This window comes from Pagrus pagrus (genome assembly GCF_965226575.1).
Source record: "Pagrus pagrus genome assembly, chromosome: 15".
Classification (NCBI taxonomy): Eukaryota; Metazoa; Chordata; class Actinopteri; order Spariformes; family Sparidae; genus Pagrus; species Pagrus pagrus.
This window is the reverse complement of record NC_140199.1, coordinates 25,275,193-25,291,877: the sequence shown is the minus strand read 5'-3', so window position 1 is coordinate 25,291,877 and position 16,685 is coordinate 25,275,193. Positions and strand designations below refer to the sequence as shown.

Sequence of the window (16,685 nt, the reverse complement as noted above, 5' to 3'; positions counted from 1 at the left end):
ATTTGGCCCCTGTGGATCTTGTTTATTTCTCATAGCACTGAATAACGTTACATCTTTTACAACAGACAAACACAGCTAACTGGAATTGAATCTGATTAAGACACTCCACATGAAGTGTTTATATTATTTTCCACACCCTGACAGTCACCATGAACTTGCCTTTTTCCACTGTCACTCATTAGCAAGCTCAGAAAGGTAGAGAGTGAAACAGACTTCAGTCTGGATTTGAGTTCCACACACCAAACCAGCACCAGACTCAGACATCCACATCAGACCGGCAACTTTCGTGCTTATCTCCTCTGGTCGATCGCTATGTGGTCGAACTAATCGCTCCTCGTAGCGGCACCGATTCTTGTCACATGTGAACAACAGAGATTCTTCCGTGATATGAGACAGACGGACAGAGGGGACGGACAACCAGACGGACAGGCAGGGACACTGTGAGGCTGCAAGTGCTGGCACACAGAACTGGATTTGGTGTCAAGAGATCAGGGACTGACACTGCTGGCTTTGTGTTGTGCTTGAATGGGCACCTTAGGGAGAGACTGCGGTTCTGAATGGGCACCATTGGGGAAAGCCCAAGTGGTGGGAATGGAGGCTGGTAATTAAGGCAGTCATTGTATGTCTGTAGGATCTGTTAGACAGAGAGGTCAGGAAGGCAGGCCTGTATTGTTCCCCCAGCAGGGCCCTCACTGCATCACAGTGGTGCGTCAGACTCAAGTATGTTTGGATAGAGCCTTGGATCTTACAGAGAATTACAACAAACCACACAGGCGGTCCTATACAGTCATCTTGTCTATATGTCAACATATAGGGGCCTCCTCTGTGGTTTTGATTTTGCAACTGTTTTTTTTTCTCTCTGTCTTTTTATGTTCAAGTATCTTGAAGTCCTTCTCTGGCAGGCAACCCAGGAATCGAGACTGTGTTAACCATAGATTAAGACATGGATGTGGTCAATATGTGACGTCACAGGCGTGTGTATACTTAGTAGACGTGAGCTACGTGTGCACAAAGTTCTAATTACTTTGTACAATTAAAATCAATTCTTGAAAAGGTCGGTGTTGTGGTATTTGTGCATATGCAAACACCAAGTCTTTAAAAGTTTAAAAGTAGGAGTGTTTCTTCTACCAACAAGAAATGGGAGCTTTTCTTTCGTGCATGTATCCCATCTTATGGAAAAAATGATCCCTGCATGCAAGATTGTTTGGGAGGACGAATAATAGATTGTCAGCTGGAGACAGAATAAATGACTGTCTGGTTAAAATATTTTTCAAAAATGAGAAAATTGAAATGATCAGAGTTGTGTATCTTGGTTACAAAGGTACATCTTTTGAAAACATTATCCTAAAACATCCTCTCACTCCCTATTTCCTGTCTGCCTCCTCACTGTCAAACTGTCCAATAAAGGGAAAAATGGCAAAAAAGAGAGAAAGAATTAAATTAACCCTGTACCACTTGCTGCACTTGCAGGATTTCAGCCCACGGTACAATGTTCAGACTGCTAATACCATGGAAAGTCAAATGAATATAAACATGCAACACAGACTTGCGTTCTCTTTAACTCAAACCTAATTGTCGGTCCTGTTTCTTTCACAAAACTCATGCAGTGCCTTGGTAACGTCCAATTGAAAATAGATTTCGGTGACTGCCCCTTTACTTACTGTAAAAAAAAAAAATAACCTGCATTTCACTCAGAAGCTTTTTCTGTCCCTCCTCTCTTTCTGTAGTCTGTCGGGAAGTTTCTGGCAGGGATGAGGGCTGGGGGGAGGTGCTCCAACATGGGAATGTTTTTACTGGATGACCCCTGATCTTCCTTCCAGTCGCAGCAGAGGCTCTGAAGGCCCTGTGCCTGTCTCTGCTCTAACACTCACACAGACAGGTTACCAAAGACTGAGAGTGACTGTCCTGTGAAAAGATAAGGCTTATCAGGGATGCTGGAGACATCCTGTATGAGACAGACACCCATCCTCCCTGTGAAAAACAGATGACACTACCTGTCAACATATTTTATTCTTGAGGAGTTATACAGAGAAAGAACCTTTATAGCGAGAAACCATATAGGGCCATAGGTCCGATATAGCATTGACACCAAGAGACACTGAGATTAGCAACACACGTGTACAGTATGTCTGGCGGAGTGGCTTACAGAAATACACACACACACACACACACACACACACACACACACACACACACATATAAAGACATCGACCCACATACACACAACTACAGGCATTACATGCAAACATAGACAACAGCAGCAGTGTGATCGTCCTCTGGCAGATGACGAGATGTTTTGTGCACCTCTGTACGCTCCAATCCAACGCTCAACCTGCTCTTGTCATTCACTGGCGTGGTAACCCAACGCTGCTGTGCAGCTGTACAGCTCGTTGGGCTTAGTGGGACCGGAGCTAAGTCCAAGGCTACGAGAGGGCAGGGGCGAAATTCACACCCACGGCCCCACTTAGCATTAGCCCTTAACGCCCTGTAAATATGGTAAGTGTAGCAGTATGGTAAACTTATCTTAATGTCTGTGAAAAGAGGCAGCTTCCACGTCAAGCTAGTGCGTTGACGGAGCTGAGCTTTTGGGTTCAACCGGGACAGATTCCACAAGTGTGGGCCCAGTTGGCCCGGACTTGTGTTTTCTATGAATGAAGCATGAAGACAGAGAAAGGATTCTGTCAAAAACATCAGCTTAAAAACAAGAGAGTGTTATTGGTATGAAGGAAAACACCCACATGCTTGACTCTCAGGGGTATCCATCAGTCATCCAAGAACATGACACTGAGATCCGTGGCCGATTAGGGAAGCCGGGTTGTGGAAATCTAGGAATCTGGGAATAGGGTTTTGGCAAAGAGCGCGCTGGCATGGTGATATGCGTCTGCAGCTGTCTTGGACATGAATGACATGGGTCTGTTACCGAGGAGAAAAACCTTGACATGCACACACATGCACACACACACACTGGGGCACTGGTCTGCTGGGGCACAGTCATTATATTTTAGTAAGTAATTTCCTTGAAAATAAAAACCCTGTCATTATTTGGTCAGCCAAAATCAAACATAAGCATATTAACTGTCATAACATTGAAATCAGCTCCTTACAGCAACTCATAATACAAGACCTCCACCTCCAGTTTATCAAAACAAGCAGATATTGCAGGTCACCAAATTTCATTTGTAAGCAAAAACATCATTAAAGATGACTTAGCGGAGATTTGTTTTGATCTAAATCAACAGATCAGCATATTGACGTCAACTTTGCCAATTTCTTCTTCACAGTAATTGAATGTTGCATTGTGTCCCACTACTTGACCTTTCTACTAAAGTCGAAAAAATCTATTGGCAAAAACACATGGATGTGAAGCAATCGCTTAAATAACTGTATCACTGTTGTGCCAGTAATGACAGGAAAGTTCGCCCTCAAGTGTAAAATTGCGATTATAAAACACAACAAAAGATATAATCAGAATGTGTTCATGTTGTTGGGCAAATGCTCTAAAAAAAAACAAACCTTTTGTTAATGTTATCAGTTTCCCTGGAAATACATACTACAAACTAGAGAATTGCATTGCTAGTTTGTTTTTCTATGGAAAGATTTAGTTACTAAGTAGACCTGTAATGGGGTATGACTAAACACTTGTGTGTAATGAAACCTAGTTTACTTCTTCAACAAGCAGCCAGAGTAACAAGCTAGCAACGGAGACGATTTGTAGTCCCTGTTTAGTCAGCAAGCTAACTTGAGTGAACGTTACCGCTTTCTAGAGATTGTGAGACGTCCCAAACTGAACAAATACCTCACACATAACACCAAAATACTTAGCTAGCTCAATCTTCTAGTAACTAAGATATCTGCTGAATTTTAGTTCTGTCCATGGAGAGATTTAGCCCCTACGAAGGTCACATTTGTTTGCTATTTATTCTATTTAAGAAGGACAAATGCAAATAAATTGAATCCACAACAATATTATGATCCAGCAGACTCTTCTTGTAAATACCCTTCAGCAATTTTCCTCGGTTGGGATTGGTGACATTTAAAAGTACAAAATACCTTTTTTGATGGTTTCTGGCTTCAGCCTCTTCACTTATCTACCAGACTGACAGCTGTGGGATGTTTTATCTTTGGAACAGCTGTCTTGATTTACCTTTTCCCTGCGTGATATCTCAGCATGTCAAAGAACAGACTAAACATAAGTGATATGCCCGGTACTGTCAGAGAAAATGTTAGGATCGTTACAGACAGCATTTTGTGTGTGTGTGTGCATATATGTGTGTGTGCACGAGTGCTCTGTGGCATCATTCTCTTCCAGTAGAAACACACACATACAGTACACAGACACACACATACACAAACACAGTGCACTTACTCTGCCAAGCAGAGGCCCTTTCCTAGAATGAACTATTTTGGCGTCTCCATGGAGCTGGAAATGGACTTGTGGTTATTCTTTAAAACAGTTTGAGTGGTTGTCCTCTGGAAATCCTCCCCTCTGTATCACGGTGAGATAACAGACCAGTTTATAAAGGCTTTGGATCACAGCAGTCAAACCCAGAAACCCACAAGGGAAAAACTTGTGACCCTGAGTGTCACTGCTCCCTCAAAGATATTTGGCTCCAGGTCATTTTAGAAGCATCACTGTCCACCTTATTAAGACTGTGCTGTCGATATTTGTTGCACTGCTTTGTGATCCCTTCAGGAAGTGATGCCTGTTAGGCTTGAAGCTGCCAAATAGCTGTGGATTTGATTATATATGAAGAATGTTGTGGTTCTTGTCAGCATCACACATCATTTCACACTCCTCTGTCTCTGTATTCCACCTGCCGGAGGATAAATGCAGCAAAATACTTTACGACAGCACAAATGCCTCATGGGCATATTTGGCGTGGAAACAACCGGGATGTGCTATTGTGAGTAAACCGCTTTTTATAGTGTAATGAAATGTCAGGCACTTATGAATAGCTCAAATAAAGAGCTTCTAGAATATGAGACCTTTTTTTAAGAATAGCAGCCTGACCCACATGGGTGCAGAGCAGGTTCAGACGGGCGAGTGACCGACCACTGATGGGAAACTTGAAGGAGAATTCATATCTAGTGAGCTCACATACCATTCGATGACTAATACATATTTGCCTTCGAGTCTATTTTTTTCGAATACATTTCCACATTATAGACTGACAGTTGTATTTAAAGTGTTTTATTTATATGTGCATGTATGTATTTTGCACCCAGTCAGAGGAAAGTGTTAGAAATAGCTTATTGCTTCTGTGCTTGTCATCACACTTTCAATGAATGAGTAAGCTGAAGCTTTAACACCTATTTTCCTGTATGAAAGTCGGTAATATAAAAACCAGTGGACATGGACAGATTATGTGACATTACATTTTACAGTAATTAAAATGAGTTGAGTCATTAGACATTTTCACTATATTCTGACTTTTTCGGGCTAATGATGAATTGCTCGATCGATAAAATTAGCAGCAGATCAATCAATAATGAAAGAAAAAGTTAGGCCTGATTCAGTGTGTGAGCGGTGGCTTAAAAAAGCAAAGACAAAATGAAGAGTGTGAAGTGTTTTCAGGACAAAAACCTTTGCAGCAAATACTTAAGTGATGATTTCTTCATCTTGTGCTGCTGATATTGGTTTTATCACCCGCAACATTTGTTTTATGAGACAATTTACCCCCCTGGTGTTAAAATGTGTGTATTTGAGTGAGAAAAAGTTCATTTTAAATGTCAAGTGTGTATAATTTAGTGGCATCTAGTGTTGTGGTTACAGATTACAACCAGTTGAACACACCTCCAAAGGCCCTTTCTAGAGACAGTGCTTGCTTTGTCTGTTCTGGGCTACTGAGGAAACACAGCGGTACAACACGGCGGACTCTTTGGAAGGGGATCCTTTACTTCTGTAGATATAAAAGGCTTATTCTAAGGTAACACAATTATTATATCATATTAAAACATTAAAGCAACATTATGTAGAAATTGGCATTTTGTGCGATTTGGGTGCAACAACATTGTCTTAAATTCAAATCCCAGGTCTGTAACAGTTTGACAGATGTAATGTAGCTGCTAACTACTAACAAAGCTCATTACATCATGACAAATTTATGTGTTGAAACTTGTATCTTGAAGTTAACATGTATGTAACACTGTGATCCGACCCTCTCACTGAAGTTACATAGTGCAGAAACAGGTGATACGGGGGCGGAGTGGCTGAGACAGAGACACCATTCACCCGGTTACAAGACACTGTACCATCAACATGATTTTGAAGCTGTTATTTTAAGGTAAAAAAGTTGCATGATGTTGCTTTAATATGAATATTTTATCCCATTTCTGCCATTAGAGCCCCCCAAATCCTTCACACTGAACCTTTACATCTGTGGGACATGCATATGTGTGCTTGCTGGTTCAAATGTTAGTGCGTGCACTAACCCAAGTGTGTGTGATAGAGGTTGTGAGCTGTACACGATTGTGTAATGCTGTGGTTTATATTTAGTGACAACTGTACGAGATAAGAATGCTTATCTCAGCAGTTGTAGAGTTGGAGCTGTGGAGCAGCAGGAGGAATACGAGGCAGTTAAAAGCCACAGTGATCCCCACATTGTGGCGAACACACGACACTAAGTCTCTGAAATATCTCATTACACATGTAGCTACACATACTGTTTGTTGAGTTAAAGATTGTAAGCACAGTTTAGAATGAACAATAATAAAATACATGGCTTTCAACATGCCGTCTTTTTCTTTTCTGCTGCAGCAGGTTGGAGCTGCTGCCCTCTGTGGTGTGTTTACAGGCATCGTAGAGTTCACTTAAGTGTGAGGTTCAGTGTTTGAGCGCTCCATGAACCACATCTTGGAGCTTTCAGCTGCACTAAAAAAAACCAAACCACATGATTAATAGATATATGGTTACTCAAACACTATTATGAAAAGTTCAGGAAATATTTCCCTGTCGTGTCTCAGAGATGGATCAGCCATGATTGATGCTTTGATCTGTTTTGATGTTTCACAGAGGAGAGCCAGTTCTCAGGTCGAAACCACATCCAGGTTCCTGCCTCTCCCCCTTGTAGCATTCAGCAGACCGCTACGGCTAGCACGCTAACTGAAACCACATTAAAGCAATTAGAAGTCTTATCAGAAATGCTACGGTTAATGAGCAAACCAAACAAAAACTCCAAAAGACTCAAAGCTAACATTGTGGACTGAACCCCTTCCGCTGTATCTGTAAATCTATCTCTTTCTGAACTGCAGCCAAACCAAATAGAGATCCTGAGATGAGGACACGAGAGCAGACACAGATATGCGCACGGACTCGCTCACATGCACGCGGAAATGCAATACACACGGGTTTTTCGGGGCCGGTTTGGTGTTCTTGTGTTGCTCTCTGAGTGATGTCCTGGGGGATGCGGAGAGGCAGAGCGGGGCCTGAGCTCCTCCGCTGCTCCTTTGTTTACACTGATGGTTTCCAGATGCTAGCCAGTGATCGGAGCGCTACGGAACGCTGGGGGAGCAGCCCAGCAGTTTGGGGCTCGAGCCAGCAGGCCAGGATTAAGGCAGCTCTATCTGGGATACTTGAAAAACACAGCTTAGCTTTGTAATAACTTTGCAATTGTTTCCAAAGGTGGAAAGCGTTTGAGAAAAGATCTTAAATAATACAGTGTCACAAACATTGTCCTCATTATTTTGGGGCCAACACATGCAATGACGTCTGTGGTCGTTAAATGTAATCATTAGTCACAAAATGTAGACTTGGATTAATTGCATCTGACTGAAATTAACATATTTGTTTTACTCTGTGATGTGATTGTGGCTGTGGCCTGTGGCAGCATGAGCACATTGTCTGTCTCTTCTCTGCAGCTCCGCTTGTGGCGAGATTGTTTTTACAGACTGAGCATTGTGCTCAGGCGAGGGGGCAAATTTATCACTTAAACAGCACACCTGTTCCTCCCGTCACTTTCAGCCTCGGCCACTTTTCTTTACAGGCATTAGAAAGAGACAGCTGCACCAGCAAAGGAGCCGTCCAGAGAGAGAGGGAGAGAGAGGTGAGAAAGATGGCAGTGAAAAAAAAAGGGGGAGACGCACAAGAAAACAGTGGCTGTATTTAGAGCTTGTAGTGCATGGTGGGATTGATAAATAGCCCCCATAATGCACCTGGCTGAGGTTCTGGCACGGGTTTGGGGCTGTTTAGTCCAGCAGCGGAAACAGCCGATAAAAAAAATGCTTGTTCTGTGTGCAGTGAGACACAGCTGAGGTGGTGACAGTGTCATTCTTGTCAGAGACTTGAAGCGGTGGCCATCTGCACGCCCTCACTTGGCCCTCAGTTCTGACTAACAGGCTGAGGACTGCACTCTCAGATCTTTATTCTTTTAGTTGCTGTGATGTTAGATAACGTGAGCAGTGATGGGCAGAGAAAAGGAAGATTTAGACACAGTTTTGGGAAAAGTCCTGAATGAGCAGGATCAAAGAGCTGCTGTGTTACCCACACAGGATAATGAGATGTGTGAGAGAATGTGACTATTTTGCATATTTTTCATGTTTCCCACCAGAAAGGCCTTGATGTGGTCGACCCAAACCAAACCGTGCACTGAGAATCGTTGCACAAGTATTATTTGTCCCAAATGACCCGACAAATGCCGCGCTCCTTCTGGTGTGGTCTGACAAACAGCCTCAGGCTTTACAGTGCACCTCTCTCTTTTGAATGGGAGGCTTATGCTGTGAGTCACTGACCTGCGGGGGTCTGTGATCACGTAACTCTACGGTGCAGTGATGGGAAGATAAAATCACCTCGTCATCCCTCTTCTCAAACGTTTAGGTTTATCTGAAGACATTTTAAACATTCAGATACTGCATTATTCATACATTGCTGAGCCTGAGACCCTGCTGCCCAAATCCAGATCATAAAGTGGTTTCAACAATTACTGCCAAGCATTTTCCAAAGCCTCAACGTTGTTTTACCCACCAAATCCCTTGTTTTCTCAAAGAAGCGGACAAACCGCTGAATGGCATGTGACATTAGCATAAAAACCCAAGCCTCACTGTCAGCACTGTCTCTTTGTGTTTGTTGTCTGTGGGCAACATATGGAGCCCAGATCAACTGTAGGTATATGTCAGAAAGTATGAAATCCCACATCCACAACCTTGAAAGTCTTTCAGAATAGTTCCTCTTAAGTTTGGCTTGGAAGGGACGTCTAATATTAAAACCAAGGCTAACCTATCCCGTTGCTGGAGACAGAGGATTAAGGGTTCAGGTTTTTGGGGGCGAGTGTCTGAGAGTGTACAGTCTGGTATCTGTCCAGTGGTCATTACTCTTAGTTTGGAATGTAGGAGCAACACAAATGCAAGATCACCTTTAGGCCCCAGACAGCGGTCTGGACCACATTTTTCCCAGTGGTCAGTAATAGACATCTTTGTACGATTTACACTGGAGCAGAATTGCAAGATGGTTTTGTGGCAAAATGATATTCAAACTGCAATTTCAGAGGTGGATGCCTTGGCTGCATACCTTTTGATCAATTTCACGGTATTAACTGAATTACCCTGAAATTGAGAGACGTCGCAGTGGGTGTTGTCTAGACCGGGATAGCTTTTTTTTAAGCGCACCTCTTCAGATTCACATTCAGTACCTGCAATAGGACGCAAGCTTCAAATTCCTAATATCTGTGTTTGTAAAACATATGCGTCTTTAAAATGGACCCTCCAGAGAATTCACATTCCTCCACATGATAATGAGTCCAATCCTCTATAGTTGTGGCCAGAGCTATAGTACAGCGGCTAGTTAACGCTGTTTTATCCCCCACCTCTCTCTCTCTCTGTGTCTCTGAAATGTATGGCCTAATTGAAAGCAGAGCAGTGATTTTACGACGGCTCTCAGTGTTTCTCGTGTTCTGCCCCTATGGAGGCCATCTGCTTTGGATTTAGATTTCTTCCTCCCTCTCTTTTCGCTCTTTCTCTCAGTTTCTCCTTTTCTTTCTCCACCCTCCTGAGAGGGGCTGATTTGGAGGGTCTCTCCACACTTGGCTCGGGCGACTGCGGGGCTTGTGGTATTTGTCCACTTTTCTTTCTCTTGCTTGTGTTTTATGTGATTCTCGGGCAGCAGGTTTTCAGACCCCCTTTATCACAGAACCCTTCTCAGTGTTTCTCCTGTTTCTGTTCATCGTGTTCTCTCGCGTCTCATTCTCGTCTCCCTTTTGGTTTTACTGTCTCTCGCGCAGCTCTGTTTATTCTATTTATTGCAGTTTGTGAGCTCATTAATCCTGCGATATAAGCCAGAGAATGATCTGTGTCCTTGTAGAAGGACTAAACTCTTGAGTGGGAGTAATGCAGGAAACCGAGACTTTCCAGTCGGGTCTCAAGAGTGTATGAAAACCTGTGGATGTGGAATTAGTTGACTGTGTGTGTGTGTGTGTGTGTGTGTGTGTGTGTGTGTGTGTGTCAGGGGGAGAGAGAGAGTGTCATTGTGTGTGGCCGTGTTTTGCGTACAGATTGCATCAGTGAATGTGTGTATCACATGTGTGTATATGCTTCATTTAACAGTTCACTGACCCGTAGAGTGCGTGCATGTGTGTTTGATATGATGAGTCCCTGCTGTGATCTGGACCAGAGGAGGATGCAGTCAACGAGTTGTGCTTATGGAGCTACCCCGTCTCCTCTGTGGACACTGTATCCTACACACCCACACCCACACCCACACTGACCCTTATCTCAACAGCTCAAGCCTCGGGGACATAAACAAACATTGACTCGACGCAAGCCAGCACTGTCAAAGTGATATGACAAACAACAAAGACACAGACGCCATCAGCCGATTCACTGTTTCAGAGCTTAGCTTCCACTTTGAGGACGCCTAAAACGCTCTAAATGGCTCAGATGTGTCCATTACCCTGGCATGAGCTCGAATGGCTTTATTTGTAGAGAGCAAAGGAAAACAAAACACTTCCTCCTGTGCAGGCTCATCACCAGAGTGTTGTGTGGTGTGATGACGCAGTTCCATTAAATTAGTCATTGTGCTGTGTGTATTGTGAATGGTTTGTAAATGTTGCTTTAAAGGCAGCAAAGCGTGGTCATTTTCCTGGAAATCAAACCTCACTCAAACATTTACCCAGGCCATTCTAGTGTTTACATCTGAGGGCGGTGATTTGTACCCCAATGCACCGATGTAGCTGGAAAAACAGGCCCTTTATGTACAGTATGTCTGTATATATATGAAGAAACCCAACGCTTCCATCATTAGCTTCTGCTGTAAATCTAGCTTTCTTAGCCTGCCTCTGTTGGCAGCAGTGGCACAACAGTCCAGATGTTATTGTGACATTTGTTCCCACGTGTTTGGGCATCCATGGGAATGCGCAAAAAACTAACTGCGGCTGTAGAGTTTATGAATTCAGAGAATCATCTAAGACCTCCAGGAGAGGCAACTTGATGCAATGGACTGACCACAGTGTGAGTATAATACTCTCATTTGTAACTCCAAATGTCCAAATAGGTTTGGGGTTATTTTGCAGTTGTGTAATCTGAATGTGCATGTGCAGTATGAAAGGCAGAGGTGACATATTTTGCAGAGGGAATTGGTTTGTTACCTCTGCCAAGAGGTTATGTTTCAACTGGTGTCCATTTGTTGGCTGGTTGGTTTGTTAGCAGCATTACACACAAACTACTGAACGGAATTCCACAAAACCTGGATGGAGGACGGGTCTCATCACAGGATAGACCCCATTCACTTTTTGTTGCAGGTCCGGATAAAGGACAGATCCAGGATTTTTTCCTCACTTTCTTTAGCATCTCAAGATAGGGCACCTATGAGTGAGTTCTAGATCTGGTCAAGCAGTTAAGGGTGGTTTAAAGGTGCAATACGTAAGAATTTTTGTTTCAAACATTCAAAACGTATCTAAAATAACATTATCAACAGAATGTGAGGGAATAACAGTTGTGACTTTATGACATCTGTGTATTGTGTTGAAAAGCACGTTTAGCATGCTAACCAGCTAGCCCATCCCAGTCCAGAGCTCCTGTGCTAGCAGTGTGAACACAGACACTTCCCTGGTCCAGACTGCTAACTGAGCTAACTGGCTAACGGCAGATACAGTTGGCAGCAGATAGCAGTTACTCTGGTGATGTTGCACCGTTATAGTGTAGAGTGGTACAAGGCTATCAAGTTTGTTATTGGACTAGGCTTGATTGAATTAAAGGGGACTGTTGGGCCTTGGCAGAGGTATGCACTCTACTGGGTTGCATTCAAGTGCAAGCCAAAACTTATTCTACCAATTTACAGTCTGTATTTAAATTTATCAACTGGTGATTATTTTAATTATTGATAAATCTGCATTGTTTTTCAATTTGTGGTTTTATCAATAAAATGTCAGATAATAAAGAAAAGGCCTATTATAATAATTATAATCTCCCAGAGCTCAAAGTGCCACATATAAACAGCCTGTCAGATCTTTACCCAAATATTTTCAGTTTAGTATCATACAAGACAAAGAAAAGCTTCAAAACTGTTTTCTTTAAAGATAATAGTCACTGATTAATCCTTTGGAAAGAACTGACCAACCCTAATAGTCATTACATTACATCTACTTTTTCATCTGGATTAGATAGAAAGCCCATTATCTGTGTGCATGTCAGCAGCATCTTCGAACTGATTGCAACGGCGGGTTGTATCGAATCTGAAAGCACTCAGCTGCAGACGGAGCATGTCATGCAGCCAAAGGCCAAGGCTAAACCCTGGAAACAGCATGGAGTGGGAGAGGAATGATCATGAGGAGGATGAGCGCTGTTTCTGTCCTGCTGAGTCCTGGCTGAGAGATTTTTCACTCTCGAACAAATGGGAAATTTGACTATGTCAGAATTTCCAAATGAATAACGAGAGGTTAAGGTTGTAGACCTCCTGGGAAGTACACGTGGCACCATCATCACAGTTTGTTTTCAAGCTTCACAACAGACAGATGTATTAGTGGTTAGTCGTACTGCAGCAGAAACCTAGAAAACGTTGTGTATCGGTGTTTTTAAGATTGAGAATGGCAGGCTGTTTAAAATTGCATCACATTTAGTAGAGCATTCGGAGGAGGGCGTCCAAACTAAACGTTGCCATGGCATTGTCTTTGAGATTGCCCTCTGATTGCATCAAGACATCCCTGTCGGTGTGTATACGCTGGTGTGCTGCAGGCCAGCAGAAGTCAGATTTTCCAGCCTGCGTGCTGTCACAGTGGGAGATTCGAAGCTGACAGTGGGGTTGAGGTCATGCTGTTGAGGGGCCAGATTGAAGCACAGCCGCTCATACTTAGGGTTGGCTCGCTGGTGCTGACGTCTATTAGGGCAGCTCCAGATGCTGCTGATTAAAGTTCCTATTAGTCACACACAGGCTGGGACAGGGACCAGGGATACATTGTGTACCCCTCCTCTCACTCTCACCGCCCTGTACCTCCTCCATCCACACCGAAAACCTGCAGCCCATCTTAAAGTAACTGTGCAAACAATCTGCAGTCTTGCAGGGGGATCAGGACTGGACGGGTCTGATTTCACTTTGAGTATTTCCTAACTTTCTGGACAGCTGCCATCAGTTGCATGCTGCGCATTAAGATTACTTTTTTCTGTCATATCAGATTTCCATCTATGCATGAAAGCAACAGTTCACCACAAAATCAAAATGACATATTTTTCCTGTTAACTGTAGGGCTTTTTATCCATCTAGATTGTTTTGGTGAGAGTTTTAAATAAATCAGTCATAAAGATGTCTGCCTTCTCTCAAATATAATCAAACTAGATGGCCAAAACAACTATTTCTCTTTCAGAAATCATGACCCGGCTACTCACTAAGATAATCCACAGACCTTGTTGTGAGCAGTTTCATGTAGGAACGGTTTCCTTTCAGAAGAGGGCGTCACATCTCCTCATGGACGAGAGGCTAGCTAACTAAGCTAACACTACAAGTCGCTGTAGGAGGACGCCATTAATGTTAACATCCCGTGCTGTCGCGAGCACAGGCCCCTCGTTCATGAGCAGATGCATGCTTCTGGCTGCACAGTGATACAGTCTGTGTGTGTAGTTTAATAGAAGATAAAGTAATGCAACTCCTCCCGACTCCATTTACAATGTTTATCTTCCACATAGAAGGATTACGTTTACCAAAATAACCACGCCCGGGCCGATGATGACTGTCACTGGGCTGACGTGTGTTCTGACGAGATTTTTTTTTGATGGCTGCAAATTGATAACGACAAGCTCTGACAAACTTACTAATCACTTTACATTTGGGTTCCTTTTGATTACATCAGCAGTACATTTGTTTGTGACATGCTTTTCAGGGAAAAATGAGTCTATATTCCCCCAATGCTGTTATAGTGGCCTAAATAAAGTCATGCCAACATGAAGTCATCGGAGCGGCTCCTCCCAAAAAGTATTGCCCTGCAGGCTAGTGCTTTTTCATGGCTGACTGACTGTTCGTAATCATCTCCCTCATGAGAATCAGAGGAGTAATTTAACACAGCTGTAATGGAAGTAAATGTCAATTACATAACCACCGATCGTGCCAAAATTGTGTGTAGGAGTGTGCTGTATGAAAGTTGGATATATTAGCACGACAAGTGTGGACACACCCTGCTGTCAAAGCCCATCATCCGTTATCGTACAGCTCAAAAAATGTAAAGCCGAACTCTCTGCACAGCACTTTTCTCTGCACGCCTAAGGTTTGATTTGTCTGTTCAAGAATGCAAAAGTAATTGTTTTATTTATCTTCCGTTTCAGGCCAGACCCAAAGGTGAGGGGCTGACACCCTACCAGGGGAAGAAGAGATGCTTCGGAGAGTACAAGTGCCCCAAGTGTAAGAGGAAGTGGATGAGCGGTAACTCCTGGGCCAACATGGGACAAGAATGTATCAAATGCCACATCAACGTCTATCCACATAAGCAGGTACTTCAACGTACACTGTGACACTCACTTTCTGACAATTTGCAGTAATGTCTGAAAGTAAAAAGCATTACTCATGCTCTTTGTTTAAGTGGGAGAATGAACCGTCTCTACCAAAGTTAACAGGGTCCAGACTCTGGTTTGCATGGCTGCAAATTGTCTTGAGGATATTCCAGATGGCCTCATTAAAATAGAATAAAAAAATCATACCACTAACAATTGCGTTTGCCTTGGTAATAAACCAGCACTGAACAAACTAATTACGTTTCCTGACTGATAAAAGTTTAGGATTATTTACTGAATGTCATCAAGTTTTAAAACAAATATTTCTTTATTAATGGTTCCAAGACCCAAACTAACTCCGGGGTAATTGAGGCTCACAGCTGCAGAAATTCCTCTCACATGTAATAATACGAAAAAGTGAAATCATATTAAGCGAGATGCCGGGGAGTGACTTTCCGAACAGCGAACACTCGGAGGGAATTAACGTGCTGGTGAGCTGTCTGTTCGGCTTAACCTCGAACAGCCTGTTGACTAAAGAGATGGATCGCCTGAGAAGGAATCCACAGTCTTCTTCAGTGAGCGATATATTTATGCTCAGCGCTTCATCTTTTAATATTTATGCTTTTCCACATTCTTCCAATTCCAATTCCTGAAATAAAATTAGGATTACCGCTTGAGGCCCTCTTCGTTCTCTGAATACCACGGCTGACCGTGCTCCACTCTGTTAACACTTGCATAAAGTGAAACAGAGAAGGCAAACTGCTCAACAAATATCCCCTAAGTTTTCTGGCAAGGAGTCGCAGCGTTCCCTGACAATGGAAACTTAATGCGTTATTTATTCCAGATCATTTGTTTATTCATTTACATCTTAATCAGTGTGAGATCTAAACCAATAATATGAATGAAAAGGTACGTGTGGAAGACTGCAAGGCGTCAGTAACAAAACCACTTTGTTCCACTGAGTTCACTGGTGAGAAAACCTCATCCTTCCTTGCCTCTCTGTCCTGTGGCAAAGCTACACACAGGCAAGCAAATTCCCCGCATTTGCAATGTCACCCACTTAACATATTTCCCCCTGTCAGCGTTTGAAATGGACCACTAACCTCCGTGTCCTCGAGTATCAAAGAGCTCAGCCTCTCAGCACGGCTCCCTCCTTCCCTGCGGATTCCCATAAATAACCTGAAAATGTATTTTCCAATCCCATCCACATGTATAAAATAGGTCTCTCTTAGATGAGAGATTCCTGAATGCCCAGTTCATTTGGGTTAAATCCAGAGCGTGATTTCCACTGGGTATGAGAGGGAGATGGCGCCCTTTTTGATATCATATTTTTTTCATAGTTAATAACATAATCAGATGAGTAGATCCAAAGAGTAGGTCAAAATGTCGTCAATTGTTACCATGTGCTCACAGCAGTATAAGGCTAAGGTCTGGTCGTACATCTTCTTTTGCACGTCGTGACAGTGCTGACCTTTGAGGGAAAAGAGCAACCAAAATGGAGGAAGCTAACGTAGCGTCCTAACTGTATCGCTATTTAACCCTCTTCTGTTGGAGCGAAAAAGAAAAGTGAGACAAGAGTCGGTAATACAATACGTTTTTTTAAATAAACTGTGAACTTGTTTCCCCTTCAAGTTAACGAGTATGCTAACTGATAGTTGACAATAGGCAAGCTTGCTAGCTAAGAATGCTTTTTTGTCGCTTCGGTAACTATAATTGATTGATATAATAAAAGCTTACCTGGCAGTGGTAAAGTAAGTTAGTAGTAAATCTTTTAAAAAGTTTTT

At 42.8% G+C, this 16,685-nt stretch overlaps 1 protein-coding gene across 1 annotated transcript in view; it reads left to right on the top strand.

The window, feature by feature from the left end:
- Positions 1 to 16,685, top strand: part of zcchc24 (zinc finger, CCHC domain containing 24) — a 37,475-nt gene that overhangs the window by 14,435 nt on the left and 6,355 nt on the right. Inside the window, exon 3 of the mRNA XM_084375516.1 lies at positions 14,737 to 14,901. Within this exon, the coding sequence (XP_084231642.1) occupies positions 14,737 to 14,901 (165 nt within the window). The remainder of the gene's footprint in view (positions 1 to 14,736; positions 14,902 to 16,685) is intronic.